We start from the raw sequence: 19379 nt of genomic DNA, 5'->3' as shown, positions 1-19379 counted from the left end.
CAGATACGTATTCTTCAAAGGGTTCACAATTTTTCTTGCAGTTGTATAATTGTATATCACTCTTTACCAAGGACCTGTTTAGGACTCAGCGTAAAATAACTACAATGGAAGAACAGCAAATTGCTAAACCTTACATTAACACAGATGAAATCTGAAACTACATTTAAACACACAATAAAACACAGTATTTCTCATAGAAGCCACAAGACCCAGCCTTTCAGGCCCATAAACCCCAATCCTAAAACTAACACATTTTCATTTTACACTTACTTTTTCCAGACTTCCTTGTAGATGGTGGGTGATTTTCCTGAGTTCTAACAGATGTAGTTTCCTCAGCCCTCTTTGTATCAGACTCTAATGATTCAGACATCACATTAATAGAAGTCTCTGGAGATGAACAGTGCCTGCTTTGAGAAGAGTCTAACCCTGTCACCATCACATCTTGAAACCCATCGTAAAGAACGCCTTCCTCAATACTCATCAAATTTGCATGGTTATGGTCATTACTAACAGGCGTCTCTTCAACAACTTCTTTAATGTCCACTGACTGCAGTTCACTATCCTCCTCCTTGATGCTCAGACTTTCCTGTTTAGTGTAGATGGGCTCCCATTCACAGTCCTCCTCCTTAATATTTAAAGGTATCTCCATGAAATTTGTGTCCTTATCACAGGTCTCCTGTTTCACATCCATCGAGATGCTATAGCGAACAGCAGCTTTTTCTTTTTCTCTGTAAAAAGAACAGGAATCAACATCATTAAATCTTCATCACTTATGTCTAAAGTAAGTAATATAATTTAAGAAAACGCTCTATGTTATGTTTATGTAAAGTTAGACAGTTCATAGCAAGCTGGCAGTAACTCATTGCTCTTAATTTCAAATTATTAGATGTGAAATAATCTTGGAGTGGAGTGAAAGTCTAACAGGTTGAAACAAGAAGCTCAATCTGCTTTGGGTAACCCTAAGACCAGACAAGTAACAACCAATTATTAACTTTCATGAATATTCTCATCAAAGGCAATCTTGATAAGTGGTGAGAGGTCAGGTGTTATGTAGGGATGACCATTATTAACTGATTTGGTACCAGTAATACGGTCTGAATGCTGGTATCGATACCAAAGTCAAAAACTTAGAATCGATCTAACAGCACCTCGCAAAGAAAAGTTAGATTTGTCAGCGCATGTTTAGAATATTGGGGGAGAGAAAAAAAACAAAACACAGCAGCAGGACACACTTGAAAACTGCACATGTGAAGTACACACTACTGGAGCTGTGCAGCAGACTTCAAATTGTTAATAACTTCTTTAACACTCATTAATGGGCCTTACCAGTTGTACTTTATGATATTGCAGCATGAGAGGATAGGAGTAGGGAGAGGAAAAAAATAATCCATGTAATTTTCCTCCCAGTCAATTTATGAAAATATATGCTGTTTAAATTGGATTAAGCAGTTTGTATAAACACCACGATGGCATCATTAAGTATTCAGAGCCTTTCTGCACACTTAGGAGGTTGCAGGTTTCATTTTAAATGGATACATTTGAGATTTTTGCCCATTAAAGTACACTGAATGACAATATGAAATTTTCAGAAAAGTTAAAAAATTTAAAAACTGAAATCTCTCATTTGTACAGTGTAAGAATTCAGATATCTTGCTGTGTTCAGGTGCATCTTTTTTGAACTTGATCGGAGTCCACCTTTGGCAATTTGACTCATTTGGACATGGTTTAGAAAGGCCCTTATCTACCTGTTTATGTAAGGCCCTACGATTCACACTGCATGTCAGGATGAAAACTAAGCCAAGACATCCAAGAAACTCTCTGTAGACCTCTGCAGTCAAATTGTGGTTAGGCATAGATAAGGGGATAAAAATACATTTCTAAAGCTGTGGACATTTCAATGAAGACACTGGCCTCAATAATTGTGAAATGGAAGAAGTTTGGCACCGCCAGGATTTTACCTAAAATGTGGAATCCAGTCAAACAGAGTAACTAGCATTGGTCATGAAGGTGACCAAAGACCTAATGGTTGCTGTAACGGAGCTTCAGAAGTTATGAGAACTGGTTAGAAGAACAACCGTCTTGGCAATACTCCATCAATCAGGAATTTATGACAGAGTAGCTAGATGGATGTCACTTGAATAAAAGGCATATAACAGACCACTTAAAGTTTACCAACTGACATTTACAGGACTGTGGGAGCCAGAGGAAAAAGATTCTCTGGTCAAATGAGACAAAATTTGAACTCTTGGCCAAAATCAGAAACTGTTCTTTATCTGCCCAATATCATCTCTTCAGTGAAGCATGGTAGTGGCAGCATCATGCTATGGGGTGCTCCTCAGCAGCAGGGACAGAGAAAGTGGTTGAAATTGAGGAGAGGGTGAATACAGTCAAAGACAGAGAGGACCTTGAGGAAAACCTGCTCCAGAGTACACACAGCTTTAGACTGGGCTGATGGCTTTCCTTTCAGTATTATAATGACTCAAAGTAAACCACCACAACAATGATGTGCTGGCTTTGTGGCAAATTTCTAAGAGTCCAAGAGTGGTCCAGCCAAAGACCATACTTAAACCCCATAGAACAGCAGTTGAAAGACCAGAAAGATTTACAGGTGCTTCCTATACAATCCAACAGAGCTTGAGAAGATCTCAGGTCAGGTTGTGGAGCATGCACTGCTACGGTGATGAAAGAGCTTGGGATCGCTGTTGTTCATTCTTGGGTATGATGTTAAACTGCATCCAGTTAGAAGACCACTTGCAGGGAAACCCTGGGGATTGGTGGCAGAACTGGCACTCCAACCACCTTAAAATAATTTCACTCAGCTCTGAAATGGCAGACAGGACTGAGAAGATCTGCCAAGAAGAATTCGATAAACTGTCCAACTCCATGGGTGCTCTGCTTATGGAGACTTACTTAGGATGACTCAAAGCTGGAACTATTGTCAAGGGAGCTTCTGAAAAGTACAGAATTGACAGCCTGAATACTTACATAAATGAGAGGTTTTAGTTTTTTGATTTGCATTAAATTTGCAAATCTTCCTGAAAACTTGTTTCACTTTGTCATTACAGATTATTGAGTGTACATTGTTACAAAAGAAAGTTTAGTTGAGCTATTACATCACTTAATATGTGTCATAACTGCACCTACAATTGTATACTTTTTGTATACACATGTATTATACTGTGAAATGCCTTTTGAAAATCTAGAAATAGAATCACTGGGTATCTAGAAAGGAATTCATTATATTCAGTCTAGTCTAAAATCAACCAGATATTGTTATCTTTATGGAAACCCGACTGAAATTCGTCAATAAGCTCATTTATTGTTCATTTCAGTCTTTTCCTGATTATGGTGGATAGTATCTTATAATCATTGTTCAAGAGAGTTACAGGACACCAATTATCCAAAAATAGGACATCTTAATCATGTCATCAATCATCTTTGATTGACATTTTGACAGAATTACCCTGCCTTAATACTACTTGCTTCCTTTGAAAACAGTTCTGGGGACATCTGTTTCTAATCAGGTACTTCTTGATAGCTGACAACAAAGACTATTGTTGAAACAAAGTAAATGTGTTTACACTGTTGTTCTGCAGAGGAAATTAGCATGCACTATTGTTTAACTGGTCGTCATGTTGATCTATTCAGAGATTGAAGGATTTACATATTTTTGGATAAATGAGAATAAAATAAAACATGGTCTGAGACTCCTGACTGATGCCTGCTTTTATGCATTTTTACCATATTGCTGTGACTACACCCTGTAGCACCCTGATTGCGCTCAGCTCTGACTAGAGAGCGTCCCGCACATGGGGTGAAGAGCATGTGGTTGTGATATCTCTGCCAATGAGCTTCTAATACACACATAGCTGTGATCTCTCGCTCTCAGAAAATGCCAAACGATGATAATGTCTGCTGAAGAAACAGGTATTGCTAGCTAAGCAGAGGCAAGTTACCCTCCAACACATGGCGACAGGCAGACCTACTCATTTGGAGGCTGGCATGTGAGTCACAATGGGGGCCTACTCTACCCGGCTCCCTACTTCCGAGGTCCCACCTCTTCTCTCTAGGATTAGCGTTAAATATTCGCTGCCGCTAGCGAACTATGAAACGTTGAGCAATAAGAGAAGTCTCAAAATCAACCGGAATATTCATGCAAATTATAAAAAAAAAGATCTAAATTTGTTCAGTAGTTCTATCGTTCGCTACCTTAGCGGAAGTAAGGAATGCCCAGAGTCTGGTGTGTGAGCGAGGATGGCCCTGCCCCGCTCCCCACGGGCCGCTCCGTCAAGTAGCATCCACTTGCATAACCACAGCACCATACGTCACCGCAGTTACAGACCTGGAAGTGACGTTTTTGTCGTTTCAGGACTGACTTTGGAAAATTACTTTTGGAAGGTTTCAGCAGGTCTCGGCAAAGCCCAGAAAGTAACGTCGGGTGAAGGACTAAACATTACGGATCGTTTCTATGAAATACACCATTAACATTTATGTTGTGTTCGGGTCTGTGGGAACCATTTAACGTGTCAACAAAATTAAAATCATCAAGATCTGTGTTAATTGAAAACTTTTCTGTTTACATTCATGAAATGAAATATACAAAATAATTACAATGTTTTGCACCACGGTAGAGTTAAGTAAAAAGTTAATAATAAAATTACGTTTTTTAAAATGTATTATGCATGTGTGGAATATTGTTCTAAACCAACTTAGAATTAACATTTAAGCCAATCTAATATTTTTAAACATGTGAAGAAAACAGCATTACATATTGAACACTGATTATGCTATATATTAATTGCCTAATATAGAACTACTCCAGTTTTTGTCACTTATTATTATAAACGATGGGTATGGCGTTATTTCAGTGCCACTATTCTGAGCGCACGTAAAAAAATATTGCAAGTGCAAGTGTTGCATTTTGAGGAGAAATTTATTTTGAGCGTACAAAAGCTGAATTTGAGTGAACAAAATTCATTGCTGCGTGCAAAAAATGTATTTCAGTGTTTGCGCTTATCCATATACACACACACACAATAGCACCCCCTCTCGCTCAGTTTTTTCATTTGCGCTTGCTCGCAATGTGTTGCTTGCGCTCACAACATTCTCTGCTGCAGCCAACTCTCTGTACACCGTTATAAGTGTGCCACAAAACCAACCAATCACAGACTTGGTTTCAAAAATTCTGATTGGCTCTTACGGTCTCCAATCAGCTCGCTAGCTGCTGCATTCCGGAAACAGTCAGTTGGCATGGTTGTATAATGCAACTACATTATACTACACCAACGATAGTCTTAACAAATAATATATTTTAAAATAAAATAATTAAAGATATTATCCGCAAATTGGGGTTTAATTGAGTTTAGCTGGATTTAGCTACATTTGGACTGTTTCGGAATGCAGCAGCTAGCGAGCTGATTGGAGACCGTAAGAGCCAATCAGAATTTTTGAAACCAAGTCTGTGATTGGTTGGTTTTGTGGCACACTTATAACGGTGTACAGAGAGTTGAGCGCTCGCAGCAGAGAATGTTGTGAGCTAGCAACACATTGCGAGCAAGCGCAAATGAAAAACTGAGCGAGAGGGGTGCTATGTGTGTGTGTATATGGATAAGCGCAAACACTGAAATACATTTTTGCACGCAGCAATGAATTTTGTTCACTCAAATTCAGCTTTTGCACGCCAAAATAAATTTCTCCTCAAAATGCAACACTTGCACTTGCAATATTTTTTACGCGCCAGAATAGTGGCACTGAAATAACGCCATAGATGGGCCATCACAAGAAAAAAAATAAAAATACTAATAAGAACACAATTTATTTATATAGCACCCTTCCTATTCCCAAAATTCAGAAAGAACAACAGGACCTACAGTATATAACATTAGCTGCAAATAATAGCTTCACTAAATACAGATAAATACAGGATATACAAAACATTCAAATAGAATAATAGAAAATAATTCAGACTAAAATACAACATATAATACTACAAAAAAATTCTTGAACAAATTGCATAAATTGTGATAAAAATTGGAAACCTTGAGTACCTGAACAGACCGAGGGGGTAAACTGAAAGAAGGGGCAGAATATCAGGTCTGTTTAATGTCTTCCTAAACAAATGAGTTAAAAATAAATGAATGGAGTCAGCTGATGTCATTAATTTTGGGAGGTCATTCCACAGTCAGGGCTCTATATACAGCTGAAGGCCCTGCTGTCACCCACAGAATGCAGGTTAGTGAGGGGCACAGAATCAGAGGACCTTAGTGGGCAGGTCAAGAACAGAATTTGATATTTAATCCTGTAAGACACAGGGAGCAGTGAAGGTGCAGCAGGATGGCTGTGATGTATTGCTAGTCTGTTTCAGGACTATTGGAGTTGAGTTTTGAATCAGCTGGAGTTGTGATATAAGATTACATTATTATAAAATTAAGATAGCTTAATTATTATGTTATAAATTGAGGCACGAGGGTTTCCCTGGACATGACATAAGCTACACAGTGTCTGACAGTGGGTCCAAGGATTTCATCCCGATACCTAATGGAAGTCAAGGTGCCGTTATCTAGCCTGTAGAGGTCCATGCGTCCCTCCATGGATATGCCTCCCCAGACTATCACTGACCCATCACCAAACCAGTCATGCTGAACGATGTTTCAGGCAGCATAACGGCTCCTCCAGACCCTTTCACGTGTCACATGTGCTCAGGGAAAACCTGCTCTCAACAGCGAAAAGCACAAGGCATCCCCCAGTGGTGGACCTGCCAATTCTGGTATTCTATGTTCACCCAAGAGAGGTGGGTAGTAACGAGTTACATTGACTCTGTTACATTTACTTGAGTAACTTTTTAAAAAAAATTGTACTTCTAAGAGTAGTTTTACTGCACCATACTTTTTACTTGAGTACATTCGTGAAGAAGAAACGCTACTCTTACTCCGCTTCATTGGGCAACACTCGACTTGTTATTTTTTTCCATTTATACATTAAACTATATTTTTGCAAGAGAGAAATTGCCAGTGGATCTACTGCATGACTGTTTCACCAATCAGACGTAGCCATGCAGTCACATGACCACACACAAACTTCCTGCGTCTTGCAGCCTGTGAGAGACTTTTTAACCATGCAGGACTCCTGTTCACTGCTAAACAGTCACAGCTTCACTGAAAGAACCAGATCCCAAACCTGCCTTTCCTGTCTTTTAACCTCATGTCTTTTCTCCTTTTCTTTGATTCCCCCCTTCTTTTTTTGTGCTGACCTGTATATATACACTCCCGCCTTAACCACACACCACAGGAAGCCAATAAATCAATTGAGAATGATTGGACCTGCACGTGCAGGTGAGACTCGCTCCAATTACAGTACCTCATTAACTCCTCGCGGTCGTGAAATTGCGCCCACGGAGAATGACACAGCTTTATGGATTTGAAACTGGCCTTTTTTCTTTTTGAAGCTGCGGACCCGCTACATCACAAAGTGCATATGCAGTATTATACAGTCAGTGTACAGGATATCTCGTCACTGCTTAAACATACATGTTACCTACTGTAGGTATCGGTTTCAAAAGCTTTGTTGTGAAAAACTGAGATTTGGAACTTTGTGTTATTTGTGCATTTTTATTTTGTAAAGATGTGATTTATTTTTACTCATTTTTAAATTTTATTATTATTTGGAAATAGCAGAATTTGCACATTATTTTACATTTTTGCCTGTCTTATTACAACATTTCTAAAAAATAAATCATTAATGTTCAAACAGTTACTGAGTACTTGAGTAGTCTTTTCACCAAGTACTTTATTACTCTTCTTGAGTAATTTTTGGGATGACTACTTTTTACTTCTGCTTGAGTAATATTATTTTGAAGTAACGCTACTCTTACTTGAATACAATTTTTGGCTACTCTACCCACCTCTGAATGCCAATCAAGCTGTACAGGGCCCACTAGAGAACGTCAGGGCCTCAGGCCACCCTCATGAAGCCTGTTCCTTTTTGTCAGAGGTCAGAGACATTCACACTAGTGGCCTGCCTGCTGAAGGTCATTTTGTAGGCTCTGCCAGTGCTAATTCTGTTCCCTCCTGATGGGATAAGGACCTTCTCTGGTCCTGTCCAGCTCTCCTAGAGTAACTGCCTGTCTCCTGGAATATTCTCAATGCCCATGAGACTGTGCTGGGAGACACAGCAAACCTTCTGGCAATGCCATGTATTTATGTAACCTCCTGGAGAAGTTGGACTACCTGTGCCACCTCTGTAGTGTCCAGGTATAGTGTCATGCTATCATTAGTGACACTGACCGTAACCAAATGCAAAACGAGTGAAAAAACAGATGAGGAGGGAAAAATGTCAGTGGCCTCCCACCACCTGGTAAACCATTCATTCCTGTTTTGGGGGTCATCTCACTGTTGCCCCTTGTGATGGACGGCCGGTGGTTCAGTCCGGCTGGGACGTCCTAGAACTGGAAGAAGGGAGAACAGCAGCCTCTTCAGGACACTGCCTTCCCCGGGACACTAGGTGGCAGCTCCCCTGGACGGTAACGGTTCCCTGGATTCCCTCAGGGCATCCTGTGACATGGAGTCCATTTCCTGAAGCTCACAAAGAACTTGGGGACTCCTACTCTTACTACAATCCGGAAACTACTTCAGAGTCCCGAGGACAGAAACCTGCAGTACTTCTGGGCTACTTCAGAACTAATGATGTGTTGTTTGACCTGGAAGAAGAGGAGGAGCACTTCCGGGTTGAGGACTTTTTAAAAGACTGGTCGAGACCCAGCAAGGAATGCTCGAGATGGGAGGTTTGGTGATGAAGCTGCTGGGAGTGGAGGATTATTATTGTATTATTTGTGATTATTGATATTTGGATTAGTGGAGTATTGTGGCAAGTGTGATGTTTAGAGCACTTTATTTGAAGAAAATATTAAAATTCTTCTTGGTGCTTTTAAACGTGTGTCCTGAATGTCTGTCTGTGGGGTTTCACGGGGCAACAGCGACCCATAGCGTCCACAAGCTCTAGTGCACCAAAGCAGCTGAAACTGATGAACAAGCCCCTCTGCTACTTCACTGACCAGATCAACAGCTCACAAGTTTCATTGCCTCGATGCTGTACTCCGATTAAGAAGGGTTCCTTTAATTTTTTGAGCAGTATATTTTAATGTAATATCATGGTTTTATAAGGCACTGCGCACATTAACTGAAGTACACTCAGTGATAGTTTTAGATAGCCTCACACTTCAGTCCTTCACAAATGTAGTAGTTTACAAACATCGGATTTTAATTTCTCTTTGAGAAGCATGAAAAATAATTGTGTTGAATCTCAATTCATGATTACCTTTTTTGCTACGTATGTACTATTGAGGGACTTTAATTTTTTAAATCAGATGGTCACTTTATTTAAACAAGCAATGTAAATAACCTGTTTACTCTTCACCCTCAGCTCACATTCTATTTGTTTACCAAGCAGAGCTGAATATTTTCATTTTCTACACAATACTGCAATAACTGTACAGTTCACACAGTGAGACACACAAACACACTCACTATGAATACAGTACATATGACGGGTGCCGTCAATGGTTTTCCTGTGGATTGGACTCTTGAATTGACACAATGGCTCTACATGCTGGGGTCTTTGGCACATGTCGTCCCAGTAGCATGCGAGTGTCACCAATGGTTTACCTGCTCCTCTCCTTCTCCCTGTTCCAGTCTCGGTTCAAGTTTATCGAGATGACAAAAGTATTTTCTCTGAGATGTTTAATATGTTGAAAAAATTGCCTGTGGCCAGCATAATGTTTTGTCTAAATTCTCCACTCTTCTTTTTGTAGCATTATAGTCCATTATCATTTCTGGCCATGGCATCTCCTATCCCGGCGCAGGTCACATTGTGCACCAAGAATGTGTCATTTGTTTAGACAAACGTGAAGGTCTTCACTGGCCTGTTCTGTGTGGCCAGCAGTTGAGATGGGAGCTCTGGCTTATTATTCCTTATTGTGCTAAGCATTGTTACCTTCCTCTTAAGGAGCTCCTGTCCCGATTTGTGTAAAAGTAAACGTTATTGCATATGGCATTGTGGCCATGCAGCCTATGTCATGTCCAGGGCAACCCTCATGCCTTAATTTCTCACAGGAGTTCCTCCATCTGACTTCCCCTTGTTAATGAAATGACATCCTCTACCCTTTCTGTATCTCTGTGCTTCCCCTTGAGCAAGTTACTCATAGCTTTGGACTGGCTTATCTTTTTATGAAGATGATGCTTAGATCTATTTCAGTGTTAAAAGTGACACTTCATCACAGCTCTCTCAGCTCACAACTTGCCTCAGTGAAACTAAATTAAAATTTAAACCTGAACAGAGCAAAATTCTTTAAAATTAAATTGCAACATAACTGAACTTCTGCAAAGTGGCACTTAAGTGTAACTTAACAAAACAAACTCCTTTTCAACCATTCTGGGTGATGATCTCCTTGGACCTTCTTTTACTGCAAAGAATCTCCGTGTCACTTTGATTCCTCCTTTTCTTATTTCACCCACGTAAGCCACATTAAGAAACTTCCACCTGTGTCACATTCCTTCTGTTTGCTCCTTCCTCTCCTTTTCGAATGCTGAGAAACTTGTCGCTGCTTTTATCACATCCCACATTGATTATTGTAAGTCACTACTGGCAGTGCCACATCTAATCTTATATCACAGCTCCAGCGGATTCAAAACTCAACTGCAACAGTCCTGACACGAACCACCAACAGCGAGCACATCACAGCCATCCTGATGCACCTTCACTGCTCCCTGTGACTTACAGGACTGAATATCAAATTCTGTTCTTGACCTGCCCACTAAGGTCCTCTCATTCTGTGCCCCTCACTAACCTGCACTCTGTGGGTGACAGCAGGACCTTCAGCTGTATATAGCGCCCTGACTGTGGACTGACCTCCTGAAATCAATGACATCTGACTCACTTCATTTGTTTTAACTCATTTGTTCAGGAAGACATTAAACAGACCTGACATTCTGCCCCGTCTTTCTGTTTACCCCCTTTATCTGTTCAGGTACTCAGGGTTTGCATTTTTAACACAATTTATGTTATTTGCTCAAGATTTTTTTTGTAGTATTATATGTTGTATTTTAGTCTGCATTCTTGTATTTTATTCTATTTGAATGTTTTGTATATCCTGTAATTATCTTTATTTAGTGAAGATATTATTTGTAGCCAATGTTATATCGGTCCTGTGGTTCTTTCTGAATTTTGGGCATAGGAAGGGTACTATATAAATAAATTGTGTTGTTATTAGTATTTTTATGTTTTTTCTTTTGATAGCCCATCATTTATAATAATAAGTGACAAAAACTAGAGCAGCTCTATATAAGGCAGTTCTAGCATAATTCAGTGTAGAATACGTATTGCCGTTTTCTTCACATACATGTTTAAAAATACTACAGTAGATTGGCTTAAATGTTAATTCAAAATTGGTTTTGAACAATATTGCACACATGCATAGTACATTTTAAAAACGTAATCACTTTTATTATTGACGTTTTACTAAAATCTAACGTGGTGTAAACATAATTCTTTTGTATACTTCGTTTCATGAATGTAAACGAAAAACTATTTTCAATTAACACAGATCTTGATGATTTTAATTTTATCGACATGTTAAATGGCTCTCACAGATCCAAACACAACGTACATGTTAATATTTCGCAGAAACGATCCGTATTGTTTAGTTTGATGCATGACACGACGTGATGGCAGAAACTCTCTGAACTTCACAACGATGCGTATTTTTTGGTTTGATGTACTGTTTTTCCTTCTCATTTTTATCACTTAACTTCTGAAACCGACGTTACTTTCCGGGCTTTGCCGAAACCTTCCGAAAGTAATTTTACTAAATCAGTCCTGAAACGATGGAGACGTCACTTCCGGGTCTGTAACTGCGGTGACGTATGGTGCCGTGGCTCTGAAAGTGGATAGGATTGGCTCCGTCTCTCTCGGATTCGCAAATAGATACGACTAACAAACTATGATACTTAGCGTGATGACAGAGGTCACAAAATCAACCGGCATGTTCAAGCAAATTATAGAAAAAAAAAACCTGATCTAAATGTGTTACAGTAAGTAGTTATCTCGTGAAAACAGGAGGAGTCCACCCGGAGTCTCATCTGAATAAAAAAGAAGGAATACATGGCTATATCGACACGTACGCACATAATAACACTTCACATGGCACAATTGTGGTGCCCCAAACTGAGGAGCAGACAGGAAGAATGGCGTAAGGGCGACGGTTTCGGAATAAAAACCCTGAGGCTGTGGGTTCAAACGCATCTACTGACACGTGACCATGAGCGGGTCGCTGCACCTACCTATGTTCCAAATGGGATAAAAAAAAAAAAAAACACGAAACGTAACCTATTATATCTCAAATGTTGTAAGCTGCCTTTAAATTCCCCCATGGGAGAAATTACCCACATCTAATCTAATAAAGGTGTCAGAAAAGTAACGAAATGTTGAACGATAAACGGACCGAAACAAAACACTGATTCTTTGGCCCGTCGGTGAGAATCCGATTTAAGGCCTTTCATAACGGGTCCGCACTCAACAATGTCGACAAAGAAAAGAAAGTATTTTTACCTCGAGCGGCCGAATATTCAACAGGCTGCAGAGACGCAGTGGGATCTCCAAATGGCAAAAATAAAATAAAAAAAGAAGAACTAAGGAAACTTAATAAATCCGTTAGCCAAAGAGACTGTGAAAAATCAAAGTCACTTTCGGATTAATTGGAAGTTTCCGCTAGTAATGAGCCGATCGCTACTGACGTTCTACACTGTGTCGAGCTTTCGAAGCACTGGAGAGCTTCCAGGCTTGTTTCAAATGTGCCCGTCACGTGATTTTGAGGCACGCTAGCGTATTTACGTCATTGATATCTGCGCAGACAGCAGACTATTTGGTCACTCACTCGTATGCTCAACTGCTCCAATAATATACACTTGCAGAGCCATAGCAGCATATGTCACCGCACTTGTAGACAGACATATACAGACGCCGCATTCACTGTGTTGCACCAGTCGACACGATACGTCGGCGCGTCCGTCCTATTGCGAGTGGCAAATGTGCCATTTAAATTAATACAGGTAGACGTGGAAACCGGGTTTTCTGATGAAAAACAATAACGTTTAAAACAGCATCGTTTACATACAACACATTTTGACGAATCGTTTAAATGCAATTATTTATATCCATTTATACATTAATAATGGCAATTGTTAAATAAAAATAATAATAATAATTATTATTATTATTATTAAATAATTCCTCCCATATAAGTAACATTTCACGGACTGCCTTCGTCCATCTCTGAAAATTTTCTAGATTTCATCCTGTTTCTACGCAACACGGTGCTGAAGTATTGGTTGATGCCCTATTCACCTCACGTATAGATTACTGTAATGCTATTCTATCTGGCATACCACAAAAACTTATTGATTTATTACAACTTCTTCAAAATTCTGCTGCCAGGATAATAACCTGCTGTTCTAAATCTACTGAACATATCACACTTATTCTCTCTCAACTTCACTGGCTCCCTGTATACAAAATATAATACTAAATACCGCTCTGAACATTTAAAGCTCTCCACAACCTCACTGATCTCTTACAGACTTACACTCCTCTCTCACTCAGATCTTCATCTGCAGCTCTACTTTCTGTACTGCACATCAGACTCAGTTCTATGGGAGCTCGAGCATCTCTCTTAGTGCTCCTCAACTCGGGAATTCTCTTCCCTCTCATATACGTCAACTCGATTCAATAACACATTTTAAAACTGCCCTCAAAACCTCTTTTCAAACTGGCAAACCAATTGTGAGTTTTGCACTGTTACTGCCAGTTATCTTTGTTTTTCTTTCTTTTAACAGTAAAATGATACACTCAATGACAAAAATAAACAATTTTATTGTATACAAATTGGCTTAATAATTTCTGAAAACATTTCACTCATTCCTCTCTCAATCGCTCTCTCTCTCACACACACGCACACACAATTACTTAAATATATACAGGATAGGATCTAAAATCCATGAAACAGAACTGTCTTACATAGCTTTTTCCGTGTGTTGCCACTCTGTAATTTGAGAGTATTCAGCCTGGCAATAGGGTGCAGCCTTAGTTTGTGGAAGACAGACACGTCTAAAGACATGAGCATAAAATGATGGTTGTCAATTTAAAACTGTCTTTCCTCAATGTGCTCCTTGAGAAAATAACACATCATCTGAACCAATGTCAGCCTGAACAAACTGATTGATCAAAGATACACTGACAGCTTGTTCTAATGTCGACTGTCGGATAACACGCTCAGCTACTTTGACCACCTTGACTGTACCCTCAAAAGAAATCATCAAACCTCCTCTGTTTTTTAATGTCAGCAAGTGGTAGCTTTGATCATATGATGCCGGTACAGCATCTGTTACCAAACTAGCACGGCACACATCACGGGACATCTTTCTCAAAATCCCATCTAAGGGCTACCTCCTACTGCTTCCTGAGGTGGATTTCTTTTCGAAACCTTTAAAGTTTTAGAAATGTTAACAGCTAACAACAATTTACATAGTTGGAGACTAAATACATTTAGCCAAAACGTTGTTTGGAGGCTCACTTGAATACATAAATGCATAGCTTTGTGAATTTAGCCTGGCGTAGCTAAAGTTAAGATTATAAAATGAGATTTTCTAATGGCCAGATAGATAGATAGATAGATAGATAGATAGATAGATAGATAGATACTTTATTAATCCCAAGGGGAAATTCACATACTCCAACAGCAGCATACAGATAAAGAACAATATTAATTTAAAGAGTGGTAACAATGAAGGTATAACAGACAGACAATAATTTTGTATAATATTAACGTTTACCCGGGGGTGGAATTTAAGAGTCGCACAGTGTGGAAGAGGAACGATTTCCTTAGTCTGTCAGTGGAGCAGGACAGTGACAGCAGTCAGTCGCTGAAGCTGCTCCTCTGTCTGGAGATGATCCTGTTGCAATGGATTCATCATGATTGACACGAGCGTGCTCAGCGCCTGTCACTCTGCCACGGATGTCAAACTGTCCTGCTCCGTGCATATAATAGAGCCTGTCTTCCTCACCAGTTTCTCCAGGGGCCTCATGTATGACGCAGTGCGTAGAACTCGCACTATAACATGGTAAGCACAAAAGCCGAAATGTGCTTACACACAGAAAAATCCAGATGCAGGAATCTGTGCGTACTCCAACTTCCACGTTCTTCCGCTACATAAATCCCGATCAGCGTGAAAACTAACACTTGTGCACGCGCTTTATGTAACGCCCCAAATCCTCCCAGAATTACGCCTCTTTGAATATGAAAATGAATATAAATCACCCTTAAACTCAGCCTTCTGTGAAAAGACAATGGGAAAAGCATGGGGGAAAATATAAGAATTTCAGCGAATACCAAGTGGAGGCAAAGGAAAAACATACTATTTGTTCAAATAAGCTGTGGTATAATCAACAAAAGGAAGTTGATCGTGTGACATAGCGTGTTGGAGAAACTTGAAAGCTCACGTTCACAAAATCGCACAGTGCCGGAAAAAAAGAAGTCACATATCAAAGTCGCCGTGGAAAGGCAAGTTGTAGCCCACTGTCTGAGTGTCATATGAAAGCTTATTAGGGTACAGAGAAAAAAGGCACACAGTGAGGAAAAAGCACGAAATGTCAACTTCAATCTCGACATTTCCACTTTAATCACGTAGTTTATTTTGTCATTAAAGTAGAACATCATAAACTTCATCTTAAAATCGTTTAATTAACCAGTTTCTAAAATCACATCGTAATTAAAGTAGCACGTTAAATGCTTTGTTTTGTATTTGATCTTTTATGTGCTCTATGTGTGTGAAATCACTACTTGCTTCTTAATCCGGCTCTCTTCCTCCAACTGGACACAAAATCAATTACATTCATGATATTACAGCTCTCTGAATAACTAAACTACTGAGATGAATATGTGATATCATTTTCATAATGATAAGAGTTAAAGCACGTTATTAAACATGTGTTTCACTTCGATGAATTAATTTATTGCAGCAGTACTCAGGGGCGGCTCTAGGCTTGTGGTGGCACTGGGCAGAGGAAGAATCGGTGGCTCCTTTGCCCGCCAATGTCAGTAAGGTAGCTTATGCACGGTGGATTGCCACGTCCGTTGCAGACACTGCATAACCGCCTCGTGCTCATGACACAAGCATTTAACTTTTGTCAAAATTTGTCGCTGCGTTTTTAGCTGTGCTGTTATTTTCTCTTTCTGTTTTATATTCAATATATATTGGCGTAGCCATCACTGCAGTCAGTGCTTTTCTTTCTCCAAGTAACCGATCGCCAGACAATCAGCTCTGTAATGGAAGTTAAGCCATCTGTAAGCTTAGCTCCGATTCTTCAAAACGTTTAAGGATCATTGAAATATCTTCGTAGTACATGTTTAATTATTCTATCCTTCACGACACTCCCAGTGCAGAATATAGATTATTTAAATGAAGTTAAAGTTGTATCTGTATAATTTAACAAACATATTTTGCTGCATTTCACTTTAAAAATTATATCATCATCATATGTAAATACACGCTTTATAAAGTGGCTCAGGTTGTGCGATATTATAACTATAGTGCAAGTTTACAGTGGGGTGATTGTACTTATAAGTACAAACAGTTCTACAAGGTGCAATTGATTGAGTGCATTTAAAGTTCTTGGGATGAAACTGTTTCTGAACCGCGAGGTCCGTACAGGAAAGGCTTTAAAACGTTTTGCAGTGGCTGAGACAGCGTGTCCATAAAACTGTATACCGATAATTCTCTTTCCAATCAGCTGCTGCTGTGATTCACACTCAGATACAGTGATATAAATACTCCGAGTGGTGCAGTGAGAGTAATATGGAAAAAAATTATCCGCTGTGGCAACTCTTAACGGGAGGAGCTGGAAGAAGAAGAAGAAGAAGGTGCAGTGAGAGTAACAATGCTAAAGCAGTTATGGTATTTGGAATACTACGGCTATTCCCTGGGCCATTATATTGTTACAAGTTAATTACAATCAGATGCATTGCACTGATAAACAATATGCGGTTAATTTCACTGTATTTATAAAGCCGCGTCAGGAAAATAAGAGTAACCACACAGGAACAGTAGCACTGCTTTGACGCTGGGTGCCGCCAGTCTGCAAAACCAAGCGGAGAACTTGCGTACAACAAGGTATGAGGTACCGTGGAAAAGTGCGTGGCTTTACGCCAAGTGTAGGTTTTATACATCGCGATTTGAACGTGGAAAAGTTCTTACGCAACATTTCTGTGTGTACGCACCGTTTATACATGAAGGCCCTGGTGTAAGTGGATCGAGTCGCACCATTTAACAAAGTCTTAGATTAGCTTGCTGTACTTCTACTCCTGCCCACTCCTGATGCAGCCTATATAGTAGTGTCCTCAGCGAACTTTTGCACGTGGCAGGACTCCGAGTTGTATTGGAAGTCCGATGTACAGTATATAGGCTGAACAGGACCGGAGAAAGCACAGTCACCTGCGGCGCTCCTGTGTTGCTGACCACAATGTCAGATCTGCATTTCCCGAGACGCACATAATAAGGTCTGCTTTTAAGATAATCCACGATCAATGCCACCAAGCACAGTCTAAAGGGCATTGAGGAGATTCCAGGAGACAGACAGGCAGTTACTCTAGGAGAGCTGGACAGGACCCCTCATAGAAGGTCCTTATCCCATCAGCAGAACCGGTGGAACAGGATGAGCACTGCCAGAGCATACACAATTACCTCCAGCAGACAGGCCACTAGTGTGAATGTCTCTGACCTCTGACAAATAGAAAACAGACTTCATGAGGGTGTCCTGAGGGCTCAACATTCTCTAGTGGGCCCCGTGGAGCTTGATTGGCATTTGCCATAGAATACCATAATTGGCAGATCCACTACTGGTGCCCTATGCTTTTCACAGATGAGAGCAGGATCACCCTGAGCACATGTGACAGATGTGAAAGGGTCTGGATAAGCCACGGAGAACGTTATGCTGCCTGTAACATTGTTCAGCATGACCAGTTTGGTGATGGGTCAGTGATTGTCTGGGGAGGCATATCCATGGAGGGACACACAGACCTCTGCAGGCTAGACAATGGCACCTTGACTGCCATTAGGTATCGGGATGAAATCCTTGGACCCACTGTCAGACACTATGTATTTTATGTCATGTCCAGGGCAACCCTCATACCTTTATTTATAATATAATAATTAAGTTATCTTAATTTTATAATAATATAATCGTATATTACAGCTCCAGCTGAAATAATTCAAAATTCAACTGCAAGAGTCCTAAAATGAACCAACAACAGTGAGCACATCACAGCCATCCTGCTGCACCTTCACTGCTCCCTGTTTCTTACTGGATTGAATATCAAATCCTGTTCTTGACTTGCCCACTAAGGTCCTCTCATTCTGTGCTCCCCACTAACCTGCACTCTGTGGGTGACAGCAGGGCTTACAGCTGTATATAGCGCCCTGACTGTGGACTGACCTCCCTAAATTAATGAGATCAGCTGACTCCATTCATTTGTTTTAACTCATTTGTTTAGGAGGACATTAAACAGACCTGACATTCTGCCCCTTCTTTCTGTTTATACCCTCTATTTATGTCACAAATTATGTTATTTGTTCAAGGTTTTTTGTAGTATTTTATGTTGTATATTTTAGTCTGGATTATTGTCTTTTATTCTATTTGAGTGTTTTGTATATCCTGTATTTATCTTTATTTAATGAAGATATTATTTGTAGCTAAAGTTATATTGGTCCTGTTGTTCTGAATTTTGGGCATAGGAAGGGTGCCATTTAAATAATTTGTGTTCTTATTAGTATTTTTTTTTCTTTTGATGTCCCATCGTTTATAATAATAAGTGACAAAAACTAGAGCAGTTCTATATAAGGCAATTAATATATAGCATAATTCAGTGTAGAATATGTATTGCCATTTTCTTCATATTAATGTTTAAAAATATTAGATTGGCTTAAATGTTTATTCTAAATTGGTTTAGACCAATATTGCACTGTATATTTTTAAAAATGTAATAACTTTTATTATTAACATTTTACTAAAGTCTAACGTGGTGCAAACATTGTAATTATATTGTATATTTCATTTTATGAATGTAAACAAAAAACTATTTTCAATTAATATAGATCTTGATGATTTTAATTTTGCCAATGTTAAATGGTTCCTGCAGACCCGAACATAACGTAAATGTTAATAGTGTATTTCACAGAAACGATCCATATTGTGTAGTTTGATGTATGACACGACGTTATGTCAGAAACCCTCTGAACCTCACAATGATGCGTATTATTTGGTTTGAGTTACTGTTT

General features: G+C 39.5%; 1 protein-coding gene and 1 long non-coding RNA gene across 2 annotated transcripts in view; both read right to left on the bottom strand.

The window, feature by feature from the left end:
• LOC120534701 (zinc finger protein 160-like) overlaps nucleotides 1-19379 on the bottom strand; it is a 158597-nt gene that overhangs the window by 100039 nt on the left and 39179 nt on the right. The window contains 1 exon segment of the mRNA XM_039762288.1: nucleotides 271-728. Coding sequence (XP_039618222.1) covers nucleotides 271-728 — 458 coding nt within the window.
• LOC120533488 lies at nucleotides 270-12824 on the bottom strand. The gene is made up of 2 exons (XR_005634508.1): nucleotides 12601-12824; nucleotides 270-728 (listed from the first exon to the last, which is right to left on the bottom strand). It is a non-coding gene; the product is annotated as an uncharacterized LOC120533488 (long non-coding RNA).

Source organism: Polypterus senegalus, chromosome 8, assembly GCF_016835505.1.
Source record: "Polypterus senegalus isolate Bchr_013 chromosome 8, ASM1683550v1, whole genome shotgun sequence".
Classification (NCBI taxonomy): Eukaryota; Metazoa; Chordata; class Cladistia; order Polypteriformes; family Polypteridae; genus Polypterus; species Polypterus senegalus.
This window is presented reverse-complemented; position numbering and strand designations above follow the sequence as displayed.